At 44.1% G+C, this 21,059-nt stretch overlaps 1 protein-coding gene across 1 annotated transcript; it reads right to left on the reverse strand.

Moving 5' to 3' along the window:
• Positions 1-3,228: 3,228 nt before the first annotated feature.
• Positions 3,229-20,351, reverse strand: dio2 (iodothyronine deiodinase 2). Its single transcript, XM_028821757.2, has 2 exons — positions 19,519-20,351; positions 3,229-7,839 (listed from the first exon to the last, which is right to left on the reverse strand). Exons 1-2 carry the CDS (start codon positions 19,744-19,746, stop codon positions 7,276-7,278), a joined length of 792 nt encoding a protein of 263 aa, XP_028677590.1. The 5' UTR covers positions 19,747-20,351; the 3' UTR covers positions 3,229-7,275.
• Between the last annotated feature and the right edge of the window lie 708 nt (positions 20,352-21,059).

Here is a 21,059-nt window from a genome sequence, read left to right on the forward strand (position 1 = left end):
TTTAGCATCTTGTTTTCTGCTCTTGAGTCCTCAGGAAACATAACATCCCCCAAAACTGCTGGTGTCCTTCTATCGCTGCTCTATTGAGAGCATCCTGTGCTACTGCCTCTGCGTGGGGTTTTCCAGCTGCACAACAGCGCAGAAGAAAACACTTCAGCGGATCGTAAAGACTGCCCAGCAGACCCCCGTGACCCTGTAGTTAGGATATAGTGGGATGGATAATGGATGGATGGACATCAAACCACTCTACATCAGAGGGGACTGTGTCAAGAGGGTGTCAGACTTCCGCTTCCTGGGAGTCCTGTCCTGGGGTGTGAACACAGCTGAGCTGGCCAAGAAGGCTCAGCAGAGACTTTATTTCCTGGGAGTCCTCAGGAAAAATAACAACCCCCAAAAACTGCTGGTGTCCTTCTATCGCTGCTCTATCGAGAGTATCCTGTGCTACTGCCTCTGCGTGTGGTTTTCCATCTGCACAACAGCGCAGAGGAGAACCCTTCAGTGGATCATAAAGACTGCCCAGCAGATCACCGGCTGCTCTTTACCCTCTCTAGATGAACTGCGCAGCTCTCGCTGCCTCAGGAAAGCAGAAAATATCTTAAAAGACTCCTCACACCCCGCTCATGACATGTTCCAACTGTTGCCATCAGGCAAAAGATAGAGGAGCATCAAAACAAAGACTAATAGACTGAATAACAATTTCTACCCTGCTGCTATTAGGGCACTGAATGCCACCTCATCACCTCCAATGCAGCAGTGCAATAGATGACATCTTGTGCAATAGTGTTCATCTGCAATTAAGATCTTATGTTGAATGTTTGTGTGCTACCTTATTTCTTCTTATCCTTTCTTATCCTTTTTTTTTAATTATAATTTATTTATACTTTGACACTGAAGGGACTGTGCCTAATTTCGTTGTATTTGTCACCATAACAATAAAGATATTCTGATTCTGAACTCGCTGGGGTGGCCTGTGCTGGACACGTTGGTGGTAACACTTATGTTTAGGACCTGCAAAAATTAATTTATTACTCACTTACTGCTATGTACCAAGACCTGAACACACAAGTCTTGGGGTCTTCATAACACTTATAAAGCATCAGTAAAGTGCTTCTCCATCTCTTCAATGTGACCTGCTAACAAAACTTCAATTTAGAGTGGTCTAAGGGGGCTCAACTGAGACGCATTTCTCCTGATATTCCATATTTAGTGTAAGGCCTGTGAATCCTTCATACTAACTGTCAATACCGCACACTGCACAGCGATGAATAACCGACCTGCTGATGTGTTACAAGTGTTATGAAGACCCCAAGAAGCCTGTGTTAAGGTCTTGTTACATAAGATTCAATGACTGATAGATGCATTTTTAAAGTACCATAACTAAAGTGCTACCAATATTGGCAGTTGTTCTCCACTTGTAGATGATCTTCCAAACAGTCTAATGGTTGGTTTTGTTTAGAGATCTGTTTCAATCTCTTCCCATATTTGTGTATGTCTAAAACATTCTCTGGGCGGCACAGTGGTGCAGTGGGTAGCGCTGCTGCCTCACAGTTGGGAGACCTGGGGACCTGGGTTCACTTCCCGGGTCCTCCCTATGTGGAGTTTGCATGTTCTCCCCGTGTCTGTGTGGGTTTCCTCCCACAGTCCAAAGACATGCAGGTTAGGTGGACTGGCGATTCTAAATTGGCCCTAGTGTGTGCTGGGTGTGTTTGTGTGTGTCCTGCGGTGGGTTGGCACCCTGCCCGGGATTGGTTCCTGCCTCATGCCCTGTGTTGGCTGGGATTGGCGCCAGCAGACCCCCGTGACCCTGTGTTTGGATTCAGTGGGTTGGAAAATGGATAGATGGATGGACATTCTCTTTGAAGGCTTCAGAGAGCTCTGTCGATCTGGACGTGGTAACAATACACCCTTCAACAAAAAACTGAATGTGTGAGGTTTAAATGAGACCTGTTCAGTCAGGATCCTCTCGAACGATGCTCTGATCACTTGAACCCGATTCTAATTTGAGGTAGTCATAGATGGAGGGATGGGCTTGCTCTATCCGCATGCAACATTTGCATTTATGTTTATTTTAATTCTGCAGTGGACTATAAGATGCAAATGTGGCCTGATGTTTGTTATATTGTATCACCTCCATCTGTAGACACTGAAGATCAAATCTTGATATGTCCACACTTACTTTTTCACCCAATGGCCTACAGCTCTACTCAGTGTTCAGTTAGACTGAACTCCCTCCCCCCTTAAAAAATAACCAATAAATGAACTTGTCGCATAGTGTAAACATAAACCTGCCACAGCTTTTCTAAAGTTGATCTGCAGGGTGATTTTGGTAGCCCCCAAGAATTCAAACCCATGTGTCCGTTTCATTTTCTGATCCATCCATCCATCCATTTTCCAACCCGCTGAATCCGAACACAGGGTCACGGGGGTCTGCGGGAGCCAATCCCAGCCAACACAGGGCGCAAGGCAGGAACCAATCCCGGGCAGGGTGCCAACCCACCGCAGGACACACACAAACACACCCACACACCAAGCACACACTAGGGCCAATGTAGAATCACCAATCCACCTAACCTGCATGTCTTTGGACTGTGGGAGGAAACCGGAGCGCCCGGAGGAAACCCACGCAGACACGGGGAGAACATGCAAACTCCACGCAGGGAGGACCCGGGAAGCGAACCCAGGTCCCCAGGTCTCCCAACTGCGAGGCAGCAGCGCTACCCACTGCGCCACCGTGCCCATTTTCTGATCCCACTCATCAAATACCAAACATTTGTTAGAAGCATTGGCAGGAGGAAAAGAGCACCGATCTGTAGGCTCAAAGTGAAACCAAATGGCGTTGGACTGTGGGAGGATCGGCATTTCCTTTTGACGCCCACATGAACCTGCGGTCAAGCGGGTTCCACGCCAAACATTCCCTAACTTGGAATCCCACCCACTGTGCCAGTGCTCAAGACCTAAGATGGCATTTATCTTTCAATGAGTTGTTCCACGTTAGGCTCACCACGTGTTCCCACCCAGGCTGAGCTCCTGGCTTCCCGCAGGCATGCAGTGGACTAAGCAGATTCAGGTGGTCCCAGTGAGAGTCGGGCCAGGATGAATGTCAGCCACTTGGTTCGATAAGTGAATTGGCAACTAAAGCACTTGAATTATGGGAGACTCTGGAAAGGTGAACTTCTGGAACGGAGCTCAACAAGGAGACGAGACACTGAAAAGACAACACCAAGAGGCTTCTTCTGTTATGGATTTTATTCAAAAAAGTAGCATGGCCTCTGCAGCCTTGTACAGCAATTCTGAGCTTGCCTCTGCAAATGACTTCAAGTAGCCCTAAAGCCCAGGCAGATCGAAGAGACAGTTAGGAGACGGCGGTGTCATTACATCTAATCACTGACCGAGTAGCACAACCCTTTCGTCAGGGATTTTCATCCATACACCCCGCGCTCTGTGAAACTGAAACGCTGCTCGGCTGCCGTGAAACGCCACGCTAAAAGCACTTTTTTTTTTCTTTTTTATTATTATTAAATGCAGTGTCATTTTGGTTTCTTCAACTATCTTCATAATAAAATTGTAAAAATCTTCCCCATTCCCAACAACAATAGTGCAATATGCTACTTATTTTAGCACCTCAGTAAGTCACTTACTCGCGTACGTTGAAGTTATGAAGCCTTTTTTTCTCAGATAATTATGAGCAGAATGGCTGACACATTATGGTTCACTGCCGTCGCTGCCGTGTATTTGTATGCTAATGGCTAAAAAGTGGTTTGTAAGAATGAGCTCTAAGTGATTTGCAAGAGACTGATGGGGACGGCTAGAAATTCATTTTATTCAGTAGTCTGCATATGTCAGAGTTTTATTTTTTAATTTTATCGTGGAATGGCATGATATCGACTTGACAAATGTTTTTCAACTTGCCGCAAAAGAACAAATGCTGGTGATGGAACTCACTTGGCTATTTTGAAAATGATTATTCACAAAATGATAAGAAGGGAGGCATCTCACCCATGTAACAACAGAATATGTTAAGTACATAGCACAAGGTATGTGGGGGTGTTATGGGCCAACTTAGAATTTGAGATAACAAAGCAGGCTAATGTTTAACCTACGCTCTGCCAACATAATAACCGTATGATATTCAGTATGTACAGCACGAGGTGTGTGTGTGTGTGTGTGTGTTAAGGATTAATGGACATAAAATGATCCTTACTAGAAGTTAGAGAGTGAAAAGTATGAAAGTAGACCAATCACTGACCCCTGTATGCTGCCCATAGAAGAACCTCGCGACATTCTGTAAATACGCTTTGAGATGTGTATGTGTTACTGACTAATGGAGATGTAACGATCACGGCTAGCATTCAAGACCCCATGATATGTACAGAGGCCGGTGATCATATAATAAATAGCCTTAGAATGTTCTGTATATACAGTACAGCACATACTGACATTGTGTTAGAGATTAATGGAGATGGAATGATCCTTACTAGAATACAAGACTAAAATACTAAAATAGGTCAATTATTGATCTGTGTCCTGCCCATTTTATAAATACACCATGTACATCTGTGTCTTTTGGACAAATGGAGACGAAACAATCACAACTAGCATCTAAGACCCTAAGACATGTTAAGTAGACTAGTAATCAATCTACCTCCTTCTTACAATATTCTGTATTGGTGGCGCAGTGTTGGCGCTGCTACCTCACAGTAAGGACACCAGGGTTCACATTGCAGGTCCTCCCTGCATGGAGTTTGCATGCTGTCCCTGTGTCACAGTCCAAAGACATGCAGGTTATGGGGACTGGCTGCTGGGAGGGCGAGTGTGTGCTTGCTCCGGCCCTCCCACAGCCCTACTCAGGATTAATCGGACTTAGAAAATGGTGGGGGATATTCCTTATATGCGGAACAAACTGAGAATGATTAATTCAGATGGAATGATCCTTACTAGAATACAAGACTCAAAAATATGAAATTAGGCCAATTACTGGTCTGTATTGTGCCCATAAAGTAATGGTCCGACATTCTGGAAATACTCCATGACTGAAAATATATGTGTTATGGGCAAATGATGATGGGACAATCCTAACTAGATCATTAAAGTAGACCACTGGTCCACCTCTATCCTGCCCATAAAGCAATCATCTGACATTCCGGAAATACTCCATGAGATCTGAATGTGTTTTGGGCTAATGAAGATGGGACAATCCTCACTAAATCATAAATCCCCAAAACATTAAAGTAGGCCACGGGTCCGCCTCTATCTCTACCATAAGGAAATGATCCGAAATTCTGGAAATACTCTGTATGTGTTATGGGCTAATGAAGATATAATGATTAATACCAACATAGCCCACAGTGATATTAAATTAGGTTCATTGTATCCTGTCCAATTAAAAATGTACAGTATTGAACATATGCAGAACATTGTGTGTGTGAGTTTGTTAAAGATTAATAGAGATGGAACAATCCTTACTAGAATGTAAGGCCCAGCGATTCGGGATAATGACTGGCCCTACCCTTATAGATATGATGGGATGAGCTGGGTATGTGTCATGGACTAATAAGGAAGGAATGATTCTTACTAGCATATAAATACCCAGTGAGGTTAACGGAGTCCAATAATCAACCTAACAGTATGACGTTCTGTACAGGCAACTAGAGCTGTGTGTGACCACGTATTCTTTTACAAAGACAGACACTCCTCTTATGCCTTTTGTCCACACTACCCTGGCGATTTTAACCCCCGAAAACAGAGACTTTTGAAAGCACTCTCCAGAGCTAGATATTTCTGAAAATGGTGGCTCAGAGTTGCAGTGGGGACGGGAGAAAACACAGACTTTAAAAAAACGCAGACTGTAAGCACACTTTGATTTGTTATGTGGCCCTTCCCTGATTGGATCCTGCTCATTGTAACGTCTCATTCCCTGATTGGTCACCCTTCATGGAGGAAAACCATATCCCAAGATAGTGGGCACAGAGGAGTTGTTTTCTATGATGCTTACTGTGCTGCTTACCTGTATCTACACTGCATTTCATACAGTTTGAATGCTTCATACATGCGCAAAATGGCAAATAACGTACCGATCACTACACATTAACGATAAATCTCATGGCTGGAGGTGTTACCACCCCTTCAAAAATTTTACCATTGATACGTTTGCCTACGCGTGGAGTATGTATGCATATGTCAGATTTTCAGTTGTTTTAGTGAGGATGGACAAAACTTTCACAAACGATGTGACAATACCACTGTGGACGGGGTCGTTCATTTTAAATGAAAACGTAGCAGTGTGGATGCAGCCTAGGTGTCAGACTAATTGAAATGAAATGATCATTAGGACTAAATCAGCCCAGGCTAATGGTGGACTGACGGGCGGCCTGCTTTACTATTTAAGGTTCGAGAGATACCCCCATGTAGTGACCATACGATATCCTGTATGTACAGCACAGACATGAATGTGACCAGAGTACTTATTTTTTTAAGGACCTGATAATGTCAAAATGAGCAAATGATCGATCTTGGCTTTCTCAGTCGGATTGTCTTTTTTTGTGTGAAATTTTAAGAGAGTAATGTAATTAGGCCTCATGATATTTGGTAAGCTAAAGGATGGAGTGGTAGAACTAAAACGTCCCAACAGCAGCGCTCCTTAACATATTAACGGGATAAATTCCACATATTCTTGCCAGGGTAGAGTGAATTACAAATTATGCCTTTGGTGGAGTACATAATGACCATTCGTACAAAACTAACTGTACGTTAAAGTTAGACACAAAAGAGGCTGCCTTCTTTTTAAATAAGGAAACAAGAGCTTTCACATGAAAATACAAGACTACACATCACAAGAGTGTAAAAACCACAAAAATATATAATTTTTCTTTTCTCTCTCATAAAAATAAATTAGGCTTATAAAAGTTGGTGCTGGGTGTTCTCATTTCAGATCAGTCAGTCGGTGCTGGAATAGGTTTGAACTAGAACGAAAGAAAAAAAAAATGATAAAAAAGAGGAAAAAGTCTTTTTGGAAAGAGCTGTGTTTTGTTTGCACAGTTCAGCGTTTTTTCTTTTTATTTTCCATCGCTGTGGTTTGAGATCACGACATTCTGACCTGGCCTGCCTGCGTCGCCAGCTGTGGGGTCGTTAATGTGTAACAGATTTTCTCAGCTATTATTGACCCGTCATTTCTAAGCACTGTTTGACTTAAGTATTTGGCACTGCCCTCACAGTGCACTCTTATCTTCTTGTTCTTCTGTCAAGTCTGAGAATGCACAGATCAGCTGTTTTTTTTTTTTACCGTTTTCCATAGCTCTTTTCCAGCCAATACCTGACCTCCTTAACATTATAAAAAAAAGGTCCTTTGCCTCCTAGATAGGCGATTTTCTTCTCTTGCACAATGCAGACCCTTTCAAAGGCGACCCCGTAGGACACGTTTGCATTGTTGTCCATGCAATCAGCCACCAGATGGCACTGTGGAGGCAAGGCAAAACGCTCAAGCAACTGTTGGGCAGCTAGGCAGCGCTCCTCCAAATTTCGGTGCTTTCTTATCTTGAAGGCATTGCATTCCACTTCTGGGACTGCCCAGCCATCTATTGGGTGAGCCTCGTCGATGTAGACTAAAAGAAAGTCGGCCACATCGGAGAACTCCTCAACCAGCTGCCTGAAGGCAGGCAACTGGTTGATGAACGGGGGTCAGGTAGCAGACCCAAAGTTGACAATCAGAGGACGGTCTGATGTTTCAAAGTCCAGTATCTGGCATTCCATGAGTCCTTTGCCACTTGTATTTTTCCTTCTGCTGCCACCAGAGCCAGTCACGTGAACCACTTTAGAGTTGGGTGCTTCACTTCCCAGTTTCACCTGAAAAGGAGAGGGAAAGAGGACATTGATAAGTTAGGGAAATGACCCTTCAATCCATCCATCCATCCTTCCATCCATCCTTCCATCCATTTAAGATGATCACAATTAGGTAGAGGAGTGTGATGATGCGGGTTCTGCAACATGCTCCCATCTCCTGTTAGGCAGCTGTTGAACCCAACACCGTCGATAATGTCACCGATGAGCTAGACAGTGAGGCAATAACACTTGAGCTAGGGGATGATGTATACTTGTGCAAAAGTGCTTTTATTTAAACAACAAATCCAAAGTGCAACAGTGCAGTGTTCATAGCTCAATAAATAAATAAATAAATAATCCATTAAAGAAATGTTGTGGAGGTTAAATTTATTAATTAGAACAATCCTTTAAAACGAGGTTAAAACAAAGCAATGCTGAAGGCAGTCACTTTAAAACCAATCTAAAGCCCGGTGTCTTTTACCTGGCAGCTCTCCTGCTTCTCCCATCTGGGCCACGCAACAGGAGAGTCGCCCTTTCTGCAGCTGGCCTTCTCTCCACATAACTGATCTGGATGCTCCCCGATCCCTGGCTTCGGTTCCGCTCTCCCGATCAAGACTTGGCTTTAACCCAAGGGCTAGGACGCTCACATTGGGACTCCTACTCACAAACCTCTCGACTCCCGCTGCCTTCTTGGCCTTATGTGGCCTAACCCTAACCCTAACCCTAACATCCAGGCTTCCACACAGCGCACTCATCCGCCCCGGCTTTCTCCTTCCTGCCGCCTTCCTTCCTGCTTCCTTCTGCCACCTCCGTTTCCTTCTCTTTTACTTGTCTTCCCCTTAACCTGCTCGCGCTTCTCTATATATACGGGGAGGACATGGCAGCTGTAGCCCATTAGCCACAGGAACAATCACGGATGTGGGCAGTCTCTCACCTGTGCACTTAGGTGAGAAACGCCCACACCGCAGATCGCCCTGTGGCTCGCTATAGCCATCACGCCCCCTCGCAAAGCCGTGAGCGCGGCGATTATTTAATTAAAATGAACTGGCCTTTGCTGGAAGAGCTGTGGAGCCATAACACCACAAGGAGCTCTACACTACCATAAAACCAGCCATTAGTTCAGGCAGGAGGCATAAACCCCTCTAGCTTGGTGTTCATTCCTCAGGACCTCTTTAAAATCAATTAATGTTCTGTCTTCTTTTCAACCAAAATTAAAGCCACCCTTTAAAAAGATTGTGCATAGCGCACATATGTTGTCAGCTGCAATTTTCGAAAAGACAGACTCAAGAAAATTACTTGTGACATAAATTAGCAAAAGGGTATGCATGAAAAGTCACCTCTGTACTGTACTGAAAGTACTTCATTTTCTTTTCCCTTCTCCTTTTACATAAAGTAAACCCTTAAGCACATAAAACATCGAGCCAAAACCACTTATTGTAACCTAATGATGTCGAGCGATGTCTGTGATACCAATAAAATACCCAACAGCTGTGAGCAGCTCTGGAAAGAACAGGCCTAATTGTAGTCCACTTAGACAGAGATCCTCAGAGACACAAAATTCGAAGACTTCACGAGGGCTTTTCAAAAGTAATTTTCCATCACGGGCGTCTCATTCAATCTGCGCTGCATCTATGGAACATTAAAGCGGCCTTTGTTTCGGTCTCATTCTCTCTCAAGGATCTTTGGGTGTTCTGTGAAACTAAAGTGAAAGTTGTGAATGTGAATTCTGACAAACGGTGAACTGAACTCGAGCAGTGGAGTAGGGGAGACAGAGAAGACCGAGCGAACACCCGATGGTATTGTAAATACCCGCCATCAAGACAACGTTCTTCAGCGCCGCTTCTGCACTAGGGTGACGGATGGCGTTTGAGCTTGTACTGCAGTGCAATAAAAATGCTTTGCTGGTCATTTCAGATGAATTATGGGATTGTTAGGAAGTCTGGAGTACCCCTGTTTTGAACAGTGATATGCTTTATAAGGTAACAAGCTGTCTCCGCTCAAACATGCATAAAATAACAGCACTTTAGTAATGCGGCAATAATGTATAAGCCATAAAGAAATCCTATAAGATTATGTTGCCCTAGAAGACATTTCATAAGATGCTACTGACAAGCATTAGCATATTTACAAACATCATAGAAATAAAATGAAATAAAAAGATGAAAAGTGAGACAACATAGAAATACAGTCCACACCTCCAGTAAATATGCACATCCGCTTTTGTGTTATCCATCCATCCATTTTCCAACCCGCTGAATCCGAACACAGGGTCACGGGGGTCTGCTGGAGCCAATCCTAGTCAACACAGGGCACAAGGCAGGAACCAATCCCAGGCAGGGTGCCAACCCATCGCAGGACACACACAAACACACCAAGCACACACTAGGAACAATGTAGAATTGCCAATCCACCTAACCTGCATGTCTTTGGAGTGTGGGAGGAAACCCACGCAGACACGGGGAGAACATGCAAACTCCACGCAGGGAGGACCCGGGAAACGAACCCAGGTCTCCTAACTGCGAGGCAGCAGCGCTACCCACTGTGCCACCATGCCCCGCTTTTGTGTTATACGCTTCTTAAAGCTCTTGGCAGCAGTGGTACAAGCAGATGGAAACATAAAAGCAGATTAAGGGTGATATTTGCCTTTTGGTTTTGGAGTTATAAACAGGATCTTAAAAATAAAAAGGATGTCTATCGACATTTGTGTATTTCCACAAATATGCCACGCAATGCTTTACATAGTGCTTTGTAGTGAACCCTAAATGATCTAATTCAGCGTCACAGGACCTACTGCCTAACTCGGCACCCAGAACCCATCCCGGATGCTGCAGTATTTTAGTTTAAATAATATTTGTAAGTATTTCCAGCCTTCTGAGCTCGTCAGTGCAAAATGCATTATATAAAAATGAATTAAAATGAAAATTATCGATGAAGTCATTTCTGAGTGTCCCCTGCCCCTTCTTTCACATCTAGATCAACAGAATTTGCTGCTGGTTTTCGATGTCTTTCAGTTCCTGATATTTACTCATCTTACTTTCTCTAACAATGGGCAACGGAGCTGCTTACCAAAGGAAAAAAAAATGAAGGAATTGATTAACAGTGTGAGGTTGTGGGTTGGATTTTGCAGATGAGAGCAATCAGGGCTACAGCAATGTGGCCATCAGGATGGCAGTCCTCTTCTGTTGTTGTCTGTTGTTATTTTTTTAATGTTTATTTTTGCCAGTCCTTGGTTTATATTCTGCCTTATATTGTTTCTTTCTTCCTCATTTAATTCTCCCTGTCTTAGTCATTTAGAAATCTCAGGAGTTACCTTGGGCACACACCCACACACCAAGCACAATTTAGAATCACCATTGCACCTAACCTGCATATCTTTGGACTGCGGGAGGAAACCCACGCAGACATGGGGAGAACATGCAAACTCCACGCAGGGAGGACCCGGAAAGCGAACCCGGATCTCCTTACTGCAAGGCAGCAGCGCTACCACTGCACCACCGTGCCGCCCACAAGTAACATTTTAGACGCTAAAATTGGAAAATCATTAGGGTGTGGCTACGCAACCGGTCAGAATTTTTATAACACCTCAGTTCTTCTTCAAATTTAATCAGCTGAAATGCAACAGATGAACTAAAATTGTGAAAAAGTAAGCAGTAAACTGCCAGAGCTTTAAATTGAAAGTTTAGGTTAGCAAACACTGCAAAAAGAATGAAAATTCAGAATATAACAATTGGGCCTTCTTCAGGGAACAACTAATAGGTTTCAACCTACACATGTTCTGCATCAATTAAAGTAAATGCAAATTAAAGCAAACAGTTTGCAGAGGTGTCCCAACTTCTGACGATTACGTAGAAAAAATGACCCCTTTTATTGGCTAACTAAAAAGATTACAATACGCAAGCTTTCGAGGCAACTCAGGCCCCTTCTTCAGGGACGATGTAATCATTGGCGTCTGAGTTGCCTTGAAAGCTTGCATATTGTAATCTTTTTAGTTAGCCAATAAAAGGGGTCATTTTGCTTGACTTCTCACTACATTCATAATGGCTAACACGGTACAACACCCTAATACTATAGATAGGAATATTAAATACAGTAATCCCTTGCTATATCGCGCTTCGCCTTTCGCGGCTTCACTCCATCGCGGATTTTATATGTAAGCATATTTAAATATATATCGCAGATTTTTTGCTGGTTCGCGGATTTCTGCGGACAATGGGTCTTTTAATTTCTGGTACATGCTTCCTCAGTTGGTTTGCCCAGTTGATTTCATACAAGGGACGCTATTGGCAGATGGCTGAGAAGCTACCCAACTTACTTTTCTGTCTCTCTTGCGCTGACTTTCTCTGATCCTGATGTAGGGGGATTGAGCGGGGGGGCTGTTCGCACACCTAGACGATAAGGACGCTCGTCTGATAATGCTGAAAGATTATCTTCACGTTGCTATCTTTTGTGCAGCTGCTTCCTGAAACGACATGCTGCACGGTGCTTCGCATACTTAAAAGCTCGAAGGGCACGTATTGATTTTCGATTGTTTGTTTTTCTCTCTCTCTCTCTCTTTGTCTGCTCCTGACGAGGGGGTGTGAGCTGCCGCCTTCAACAGCTTTGTGCCGCGGTGCTTCGCATACTTAAAAGCCAAACAGCCCTATTGATTTGTTTGCTTTCCTCTCTCTCCTGACGCGCACTCCTTTGAAGAGGAAGATATGTTTGCATTCTTTTAATTGTGAGACGGAACTGTCATCTCTGTCTTGTCATGGAGCACAGTTTAAACTTTTGAAAAAGAGACAAATGTTTGTTTGCAGTGTTTGAATAACGTTCCTGTCTCTCTACAACCTCCTGTGTTTCTGCGCAAATCTGTGACCCAAGAATGACAATATAAAAATAACCATATAAACATATGGTTTCTACTTCGCGGATTTTCTTATTTCGCGGGTGGCTCTGGAACGCAACCCCCGCGATGGAGGAGGGATTACTGTACATCTATATGTATATACATATTAAAATAAAGAGGGTGCTTTGAATTCCGTGTTGGTCTACATAAATAAAGACAGGAGCACAGATATAGGAACTGTCTTCATATATACAGATATCGAAAATCCCGTGTCCGCTTGCTGCCTTTGTGGCATCTGTCTTTTCTCCCTGCGTCCTCCCCAAGACATGTGTGTGATCCTAAATCATCATGATAGTGAACCACACTGGACGGGTGTCCTGCTCAAAGACGATTCCTGCTTTGGACCCGATGCTGCATTTGAAGGTGTGCATTTACAAAACGAATGAGGCGGTGTGTAATACAAATGCTTTATTTCCAGCTGTGTGTTAAAGGAGACTAAATTCTTCGCTCTCTCATTTGTCCCCAGTCTGTATGGTAAAATGCATTTGGGGTTCATGGCGGTGCGTTCAAGCACCAGGCGGGTGTAAGCCGCCATTCACGTGCAGACATGTGTGGTTCAGCCGATTTCCTCATGAGTGCTCTGGGGTTTGTAATTAAGGCCCCCACACCCACTGAAGTATAAAACGCGCCTGAGCAGGACAGAGAATGGACATCAAACAAAAGAAAGAAAGAGAGGCCGGCGGTCGAAGGAAGAAGAAGAAGAAGAAGAAGAAGAAGAAGAAGAAGAAGAAGAAGAAGAAGAAGAAGAAGAAGAAGAAGAAGAAGAAGAAGAAGAAGAAGAAGAAGAAGAAGAAGAAGAAGAAGAAGAAGAAGAAGAAGAAGAAGAAGAATGAAAGTCAAGAGGAGATGTGCTTGAGCCAGGGCTGCTACTGAGACGGTTGAGAATGTTGCCCCATGTGGGTCAGTGGCTCTCCAGCTCTGAGCTTCCAGAACAGTGGCAGCGACCAACCATTCCAAATGGACTCCTGCAGAGGGACAAAGGAGCACACTGGGGACACACTGAAGGATGGCAGTTTAAGGGTTCACCGTGCCTGTTGAAGGACATCTCCTCTTGCATTGTTTTTGGATGGATGCACTGAGGCTTGTGATTCTTTTCCAAGGACAGACCTTGGTGTTGTTTTAGCCTCGACTTTAACAGCTTTGGACTATTTATGGATTGATGATTTTAGCCTCCACTGGTAACACTGTTTTTATAGATTGTTACATAAAAGCACTGAGCACTTTGGATGCACCCGCTCTTGCTGTGATGTGTCCTCATTGCCCAGTCCACCTCTTCTTATGACTATCGATGTCCTGGGTTCAGGAGGTAGTACATCAACTGCTGACAACCTGGGCATCACAGTCCATTGATGGGCTTGCTCGTTTACCCTCATTGGCCACACGTGTTTCAATAGTCTGGGGACTGTGGGCACAGGGAGAGCATCAAGAGAGCCAGGAACTGGACGCCCACTGTGTGTTGTCACAAGCGTGCCAAAGGGACGACTATTGTTTTTGATTATTAAGCAAAGAGCAATAAGAGAACTGAAAGAACGAAGGAGCCGATTCAAACAAGGGTGCACATCATTGTGCCATTGCTGACTTCTTTCTGTGCAGGAGAGGTGCAGTTTATTTGATTCTTTCCCGTTTTAATAAACTATTTAAAATAAATTCAGCCCAGCGTCCTATGGCGGCATTCACTTTGAAATCACAGATTAACATTATGGCATGATGATGGCTGAACTGGACTCCCGTCCCCGAGTTGGTAGGCAGGGGGTCCAGTATCACCGTGATCACTTTACCACCTAGAATGAAGCGTCAGGGTTTCTTTTTTTTATCAATGGATCTCTTTTTTTTTGTCCTGTCTGCATTGCAAAATGTTCTTTAACCGCAGATTGAGGATGCCAAGTGGCTCTTATCAAAGTGGAGCAGAGGGCAGACGAGAATGAACCCCATGGGAGAGCAGCCAGCACACTTACAATTGCGCCATTTGATGGCGTCAACCGATTGAAAAGAACTGGTACAGAGGGTTCATCGCATTAAGTTGGCACCTCCCGGGTCTGTAAGGGACATTTCAGAATCGGGGGGGCTGGGACGTCTGGATTTTGTGTTATGTTTGAACCTTTTCCTAAAAGCACACGGCCTTTGAATCACTTTGAGGTTTATACCAGCCGCCATTTGTAAATGAACCAGCGGACTCCATGCTTAGCTTTCATCCCGTCAGTTTATCTAGGAATGTCTCCCTGGGTTGGCAGTGCCACTGAGCCGTGACATTCAGGATCCCGGTGGGGTGGAGTGTGGGCATCCCGCCCAAATATCTTTCAGGCTTTCAAGATGTGGTCATTCGCTGTGTTTGGTGGGTCTCAGTAAGTCACAGCCTGTATCAGGTAAGGGGCAGCAGCTTAAAAACAAATGGATGGAGAAGACAGTCCTGTTTGCTGAATAAAAGTAGGAAAGAGAAGCAGATTTGAAAAGATCAGGATCTGGCATGTTCTTAAAATGGTGTGCTGGATTAAGAGCCACACTGTGGGTGTGGGCAGTAAGAGCCGAGACACACGCAAACCATCCATTTATTCATCCATCTCTCCATTGTCAGAAGCTGCTTCGTGCAGGACAGCCAGAGTGCAACTGGCACTGGTCAACAAGATGGGAACCAACCCTGGACGTGGTGCCACTCAGGCTCTCACCAGATGCCAGGGATGAAACTTTAACACCTAAATAGAGCCAACAGAGATATGGGGAGAACATTCAAGAGCTCAGATAGTGACTGTGCTGGGTACTGAACCCAAGTCACTAGGGCAGTGAGGTGCCATCCCTAACTGTTGTGCCACCTGTCACTCTTAAAGGTGACAGAAGACACAATGTGTTTTTGATGCTCTGTGCAAGTGACTCGTCTAGACAAGGTCCCCAACACTCCCGGTCCACAAGGATTTTATAAAATCATAATATAACGTTCTTGTTGTGGGGGTCTGGAGACTTAACCGGCAGCACTGGGGGCAAAGTGGGCAACAGTAATGGATAGGGCACCAGTCCACCCATCAAACCAACAATGCGCTAATTTTAAAGATAACAGTTAACCTGACAGGTAAAACCAGACACAGGACTTGAACCCAAGTCGCTGAATCTGTGAGACCACTGAGCTCCTATCAGGCCCATTCATACCTTTCTATGTACTATAATGGAGGACCCCAATGGCCGAGGGAGCCCTAAGCGGCTGGTTTGCTTGCTTATGCCAGGGCTCTTTTAAGTCATTCATCCTTCATTAATGGAATATTGTCCATCAGGAGCCGATTCCTGAAGAATGGGTTCATGATGTTAAACTAGTTAAAATAGTTGTTTTTCTTTTAAAGTTAAAGGCATTGAAAATGAAAAGTGCAGATGAGGAGCTGCCAGAAGAGGAACACAATGAAATTTTTAAAAATTCCAAACATGTCATCCCTCCCCGGGTGGGACATAGGGTTGCCAGATGTCCCTTATATACAGGACATGTCCCATATTTGATCATTTTGTCCCCTGTCCCGTACTGACCTTTCATCCATCCATTTTCCAATGATGTTACTACTTGACACGGCCCACTTTATTTCTAACGGCCTGTATTAAATATTATTATTATTAATAATAATAACAATAATAATAATAATATTTCTCTGTTGTCTGTATTAAATAAATATTTTCAAATGATTTCACTTTTACAGAATTTTTTTAGCTTGTATTAAATAATTTTCAAAAGATTTTACTTTTGTTTTCCTCATAACCCATTAAAATCCTTGCTTTATGTTTTTCATTTATGTCTCTACTTTTATATAATAGATTGGTCTGGGTGTGTAGGGGACATGTATAAATTTTTATATATATAGTAATACACAGAAAGATTTTAGGAGTGTCCCGATTTCTAATTTTCTAATCTTGCAACCTTACACTGTAAAAAAATGTCAGTAAATTTAACGGTAAAAATACTGTAAATGGTGAAAGTAAAAGACTTTTTCTGAGAAAAGGACTGCGGTGGGCTGGCGCCCTGTGATGGCTGTGATTGGCTCCAGCAGACCCCGTGACCCTGTGTAGTTAGGATATAGCGGGTTGGATAATGGATGGATGGATGGATGGATGGATGGATGGATGGATGGATGGATGAAACAAAAAGGAAAGTTACCTTATTTTGTACTGAAAATTACCTGTATATCTTAAACAATACATTTCATTATTTTTTACAGCCAAGTTCTGTAACATCGATATTTTTCTACCTTCAAAATATGCTACACATACTGTTTACTGATGCAATTCAATTACACTGAAAAAATCTGTTCATTTTACAGTGTAAAACTGTTAAATAGCGAAGGTAAACAACCGTAAAATGTCCATCCATCCACACAGGGTCACGGGGGTCTGCTGGAGCCAATCCCAGCCAACACAGGGCACAAGGCAGGAACTAATCCCGGGCAGGGTGCCAACCCACCGCAGTCTATCTATCTATCTATCTATCTATCTATCTATCTATCTATCTATCTATCTATCTATCTATTATATAGTGCCTTTCATATCTATCTATCTATCTATCTATCTATCTATCTATCTATCTATCTATCTATCTATCCATTTTCCAACCTGCTGAATCCGAACACAGGGTCACGGGGGTCTGCTGGAGCCAATCCCAGCCAACACAGGGCACAAGGCAGGAACCAATCCCGGGCAGGGTGCCAACCCACCGCAGTCTGTCTATCTATCTATCTATCTATCTATCTATCTGTCTATCTATCTATCTATTATATAGTGCCTTTCATATCTATCTATCTATCTATCTATCTATTATATAGTGCCTTTCATATCTATCTATCTATCTATCTATCTATCTATCTATCTATCTATCTATTATATAGTGCCTTTCATATCTATCTATCTATCTATCTATCTATCTATCTATCTATCTATCTATCTATCTATCTATCTATCTATCCATTTTCCAACCTGCTGAATCCGAACACAGGGTCACGGGGGTCTGCTGGAGCCAATCTCAGCCAACACAGGGCACAAGGCAGGAACCAATCCCGGGCAGGGTGCCAACCCACCGCAGACCGTAAAATGTAAAACGGTAAAGCGCTGTTTCAGTAAAACCGAAGTTACGATATTTGCATAAGGACACGCCCCTTTTACCGTATTGTTCCTGGTGATCCGCACACGTTTGAATAGTAGGGAAAAAAACTTCAAACAAGTTAGCCGACTTATTTTTTCCTGCGTGCTGAAGGTTTTTAGAAGTTATGGAAGCTGATTTCTGGTGGGTTGTATTCGATAAGCTGGCACACCTGTAGGACATCAGACAGCACAAAAGCAAACTTAACTTCATCACCAGACAATGTGCCATAGCTTCCTTGAACATTGAATTGTTTTCAGTGTGTATAATTAAATGGTACATGTTTGCTATTGGTTGTTGTTACTTTATTGATGCAGGCTGGTGTTTGACCCTGACAATACTTTCTAATGATTTATTGATTGGCATATTTATTACACTACATGAATTTCTGGTTAAGGTTAAACATTCCCTTCTGTTGGAATGTGTTGCAAAGAAAAAAAGTTTTTTCTACAAAGTTATACCGTAGACCTAAAGATGTCGTCACCTTATTTATTACAGTACAATTTTGTCAACCCAGCTGCCAGTTTTTTTATCGTAAAAATAACATTTTTATAGACCTAAAAATACTGTCACCTTTTGTTTTTACGGTAAAATTCTAGCAACCCAGCTGCCAGTATTTTCCCGTAAATTTAACATTATTTTTTTTTTTACTGTGGTGGGACACTCTATCCACAATAACTCATCAACTTCCCAGAAGCAATGAGCTCATAAGAATAGATGCAAACATGAAAGAGTTCATAGATAGCATAATAAAAATAATTAAACAGAAACAGCAGGCAAGGGTGGGACGAACTCAGAATGTGATTATGCGGGACCAGCGGAACGGAGTGAGACGGCTGCCTACTAAATGAGCTTTTCAATCAAAGCCCGATGTCTTCTAGGAGGACAGGTCACTTTTAGCCGTTAACGTTAGCGACTTTCTACTGGTCACAATCTTGGCACGCTAGAGCCAATCCTGGCACAAGGCGCCGATCGTTCACTCGTTCATTCATTCATTCATTCATTCATTCATTCATTCCAATTTAAAAGTAACCAAAAAGAAGGTGGGAGACGCGATCAAGTTTATATTCACTTTAATAAAGTGTAAAGAGGTAAGGCTTCGACAGGAATTAAAGCAGAGTCTGAGCATTCTCGGGTCTAAAAGCGGGGTGCTCCAGAAATCTTAACGTCTGCTGAAGGTTGCGGGGTCGCGGATGTGTGCGCCAGACAATCAGTGAGGAGAAGGAGAGCTAGTCTGGGCTTTAGGAATCCGTTATGAAGATCCAGCAAGGCTGTGTGCGGGTCAAAGAAGAAAACTCGAAATCGCGCCATGATCGGCCACAGGTGACTTGAACCCGTGCAAAGAAGTGCGATCGGCTCGTCAGGTTGGCTCAAGATTCCACACACACACACAGTGCTCTTCATTTCTTTAATGTGTTTAAACGTTAAGTACACCACAGTGCTCTTTATTTCTTTAATGTTTTTAAACGTTAAGTAGACTACAGTAAGTGCGACTTTTTTTTAAGCCCCGTTAACTTTCAGCGAGTCAGTCAAGCATTGAGGACGGATGAAAGGGTTAATAGCATTAGAGTGACCAAGAGCATGCAGACCCGCTTTAATCTGTAATCGGGTTCCCAACGCGAGTGCCCCCCGCGGCTTGTGCAGATGTTCCAACAAGAGACAGTAAAGGGGGGAGGAGGGTGTTAGAGGGGGCCACCGCGAGCACTTATCTGCTAACCTGCTTGTTTGCGTCCAGGAGAAAGCTGTTCCAGATGGAGCGCAGACCCGCCGAGGTGAGCATCCTCTGCCACTCGCCGGGAGCACCTGAGCCGTCGGCACAGCTCAGCAGGGACACGATGCGCTTGACCAGGACCACCGAATCATAGATGGCCAAGAAAAGGCAGTTGGAGAAGAAGCCTGGGAGGATCTGCAGTGTCACCAGCACGTCCACGCTTAGCATGCCCATGTTTGTGGGGTTTTTTTTTTTTATTTCGCTCTTCCACCTTGTCTTTCTTTCAGCCTGTAGGCGCCCGCCGTTCGCTCCGTCTTTAAACTTTCATCCCGACCGCAGATGCGCTTCCATTCTTTGCCCCGGCATCTGCTTTGCCGATCCCCTCCATAGCGCCGCTCCTCGTGCTTGCTTGAATATCCCGCTGGAGTTTTGAGGAGAATGTCAATAAATCAAACGCGGGGACACAAAGTTGCCTGCAACAAGCTTTCTTCGCTCGGTCAGCTTTTCTTCCGTAGCCGCCGGGGTCGCCCACTGGAAGAAGGAGCGGAGCCGCTCTCTTTATATACCGTAAATCATTCACTGCGGTCACAATAAACCTCGGGGCTTATCTTGTATAAGATCGTGACGTCAACTTGCAAGGCTTTTCTCTGGCCGGGGCAGCAGGAGTGAAATTGAAACGGAGGGAGACATGAGGGGAGGAACTTTGGATCGTCTCAAAGGAGCCCATTCAGCTCTTAATTGTGTCGGCGCACCTTTCAGAGGGGTTCGCTGACGTTTAAATGACGCACACTTGATTGTTTAACACACTGAGATTATGCGGGCTTAATCTTCAAACCCCCCCCCCCCCCCCCCCCGTTTGTGAGGTAAAGGGGGGAAAATGGGAGCGCAAGAAAAGCCCGCACTCCTGCATCGGTGACCGTGGGGCGACATGCGGGATACCGGTGGCCATCGGGACTGGACGGGACGGGATGAACGTGCAGGGGGTGCGGGTTTGCACGGCGCAAACTCTCCGATTTTCAGATGCATCTTTTTTTTATGCAAACTGGGCGGAGCCAAGAGGCCGTTTCTGGTGGGTGTGGTTTTCTCCATCCTGGCTTTCATTTATCCATCCATCCATTTTTTTTCTCTCAATCTGATTTTTAGCCATCACTTGTTCTTCACAGTACAGCTGAGCCAAAGGAGAACCCCGTGACTAATCACTTCAAGGGTGTCTCTTCTTTTTAGGGGGGGGGGGTCTCATTCCATTGGGGGCCTCACCACACCTACCAAGCTCAAGCTGGCAGATTACTCTAGATGGGACAGCCACAAAATCAGGGCCACTTTAGCATCAGCAACCAACATTAACAGCTTTGAAATGTGTCATACACGTGGAGAATGTGTTAACATGACACATAATGTCCATGCCAGGCCTTGAACCCAGGTTCCTGCAAGTCTTACCATCTGTATGTCTCTGCCGCTTACAAACGGTTGGCAACCCCCAAATCCAAAAGCAACAGGTGCAGGGCAGGACCCGAACCCTGGACTGAATGCCACTGGGTGTGCAAACA

This window comes from Erpetoichthys calabaricus, chromosome 16 (genome assembly GCF_900747795.2).
Source record: "Erpetoichthys calabaricus chromosome 16, fErpCal1.3, whole genome shotgun sequence".
In the NCBI taxonomy this organism is placed as follows: domain Eukaryota; kingdom Metazoa; phylum Chordata; class Cladistia; order Polypteriformes; family Polypteridae; genus Erpetoichthys; species Erpetoichthys calabaricus.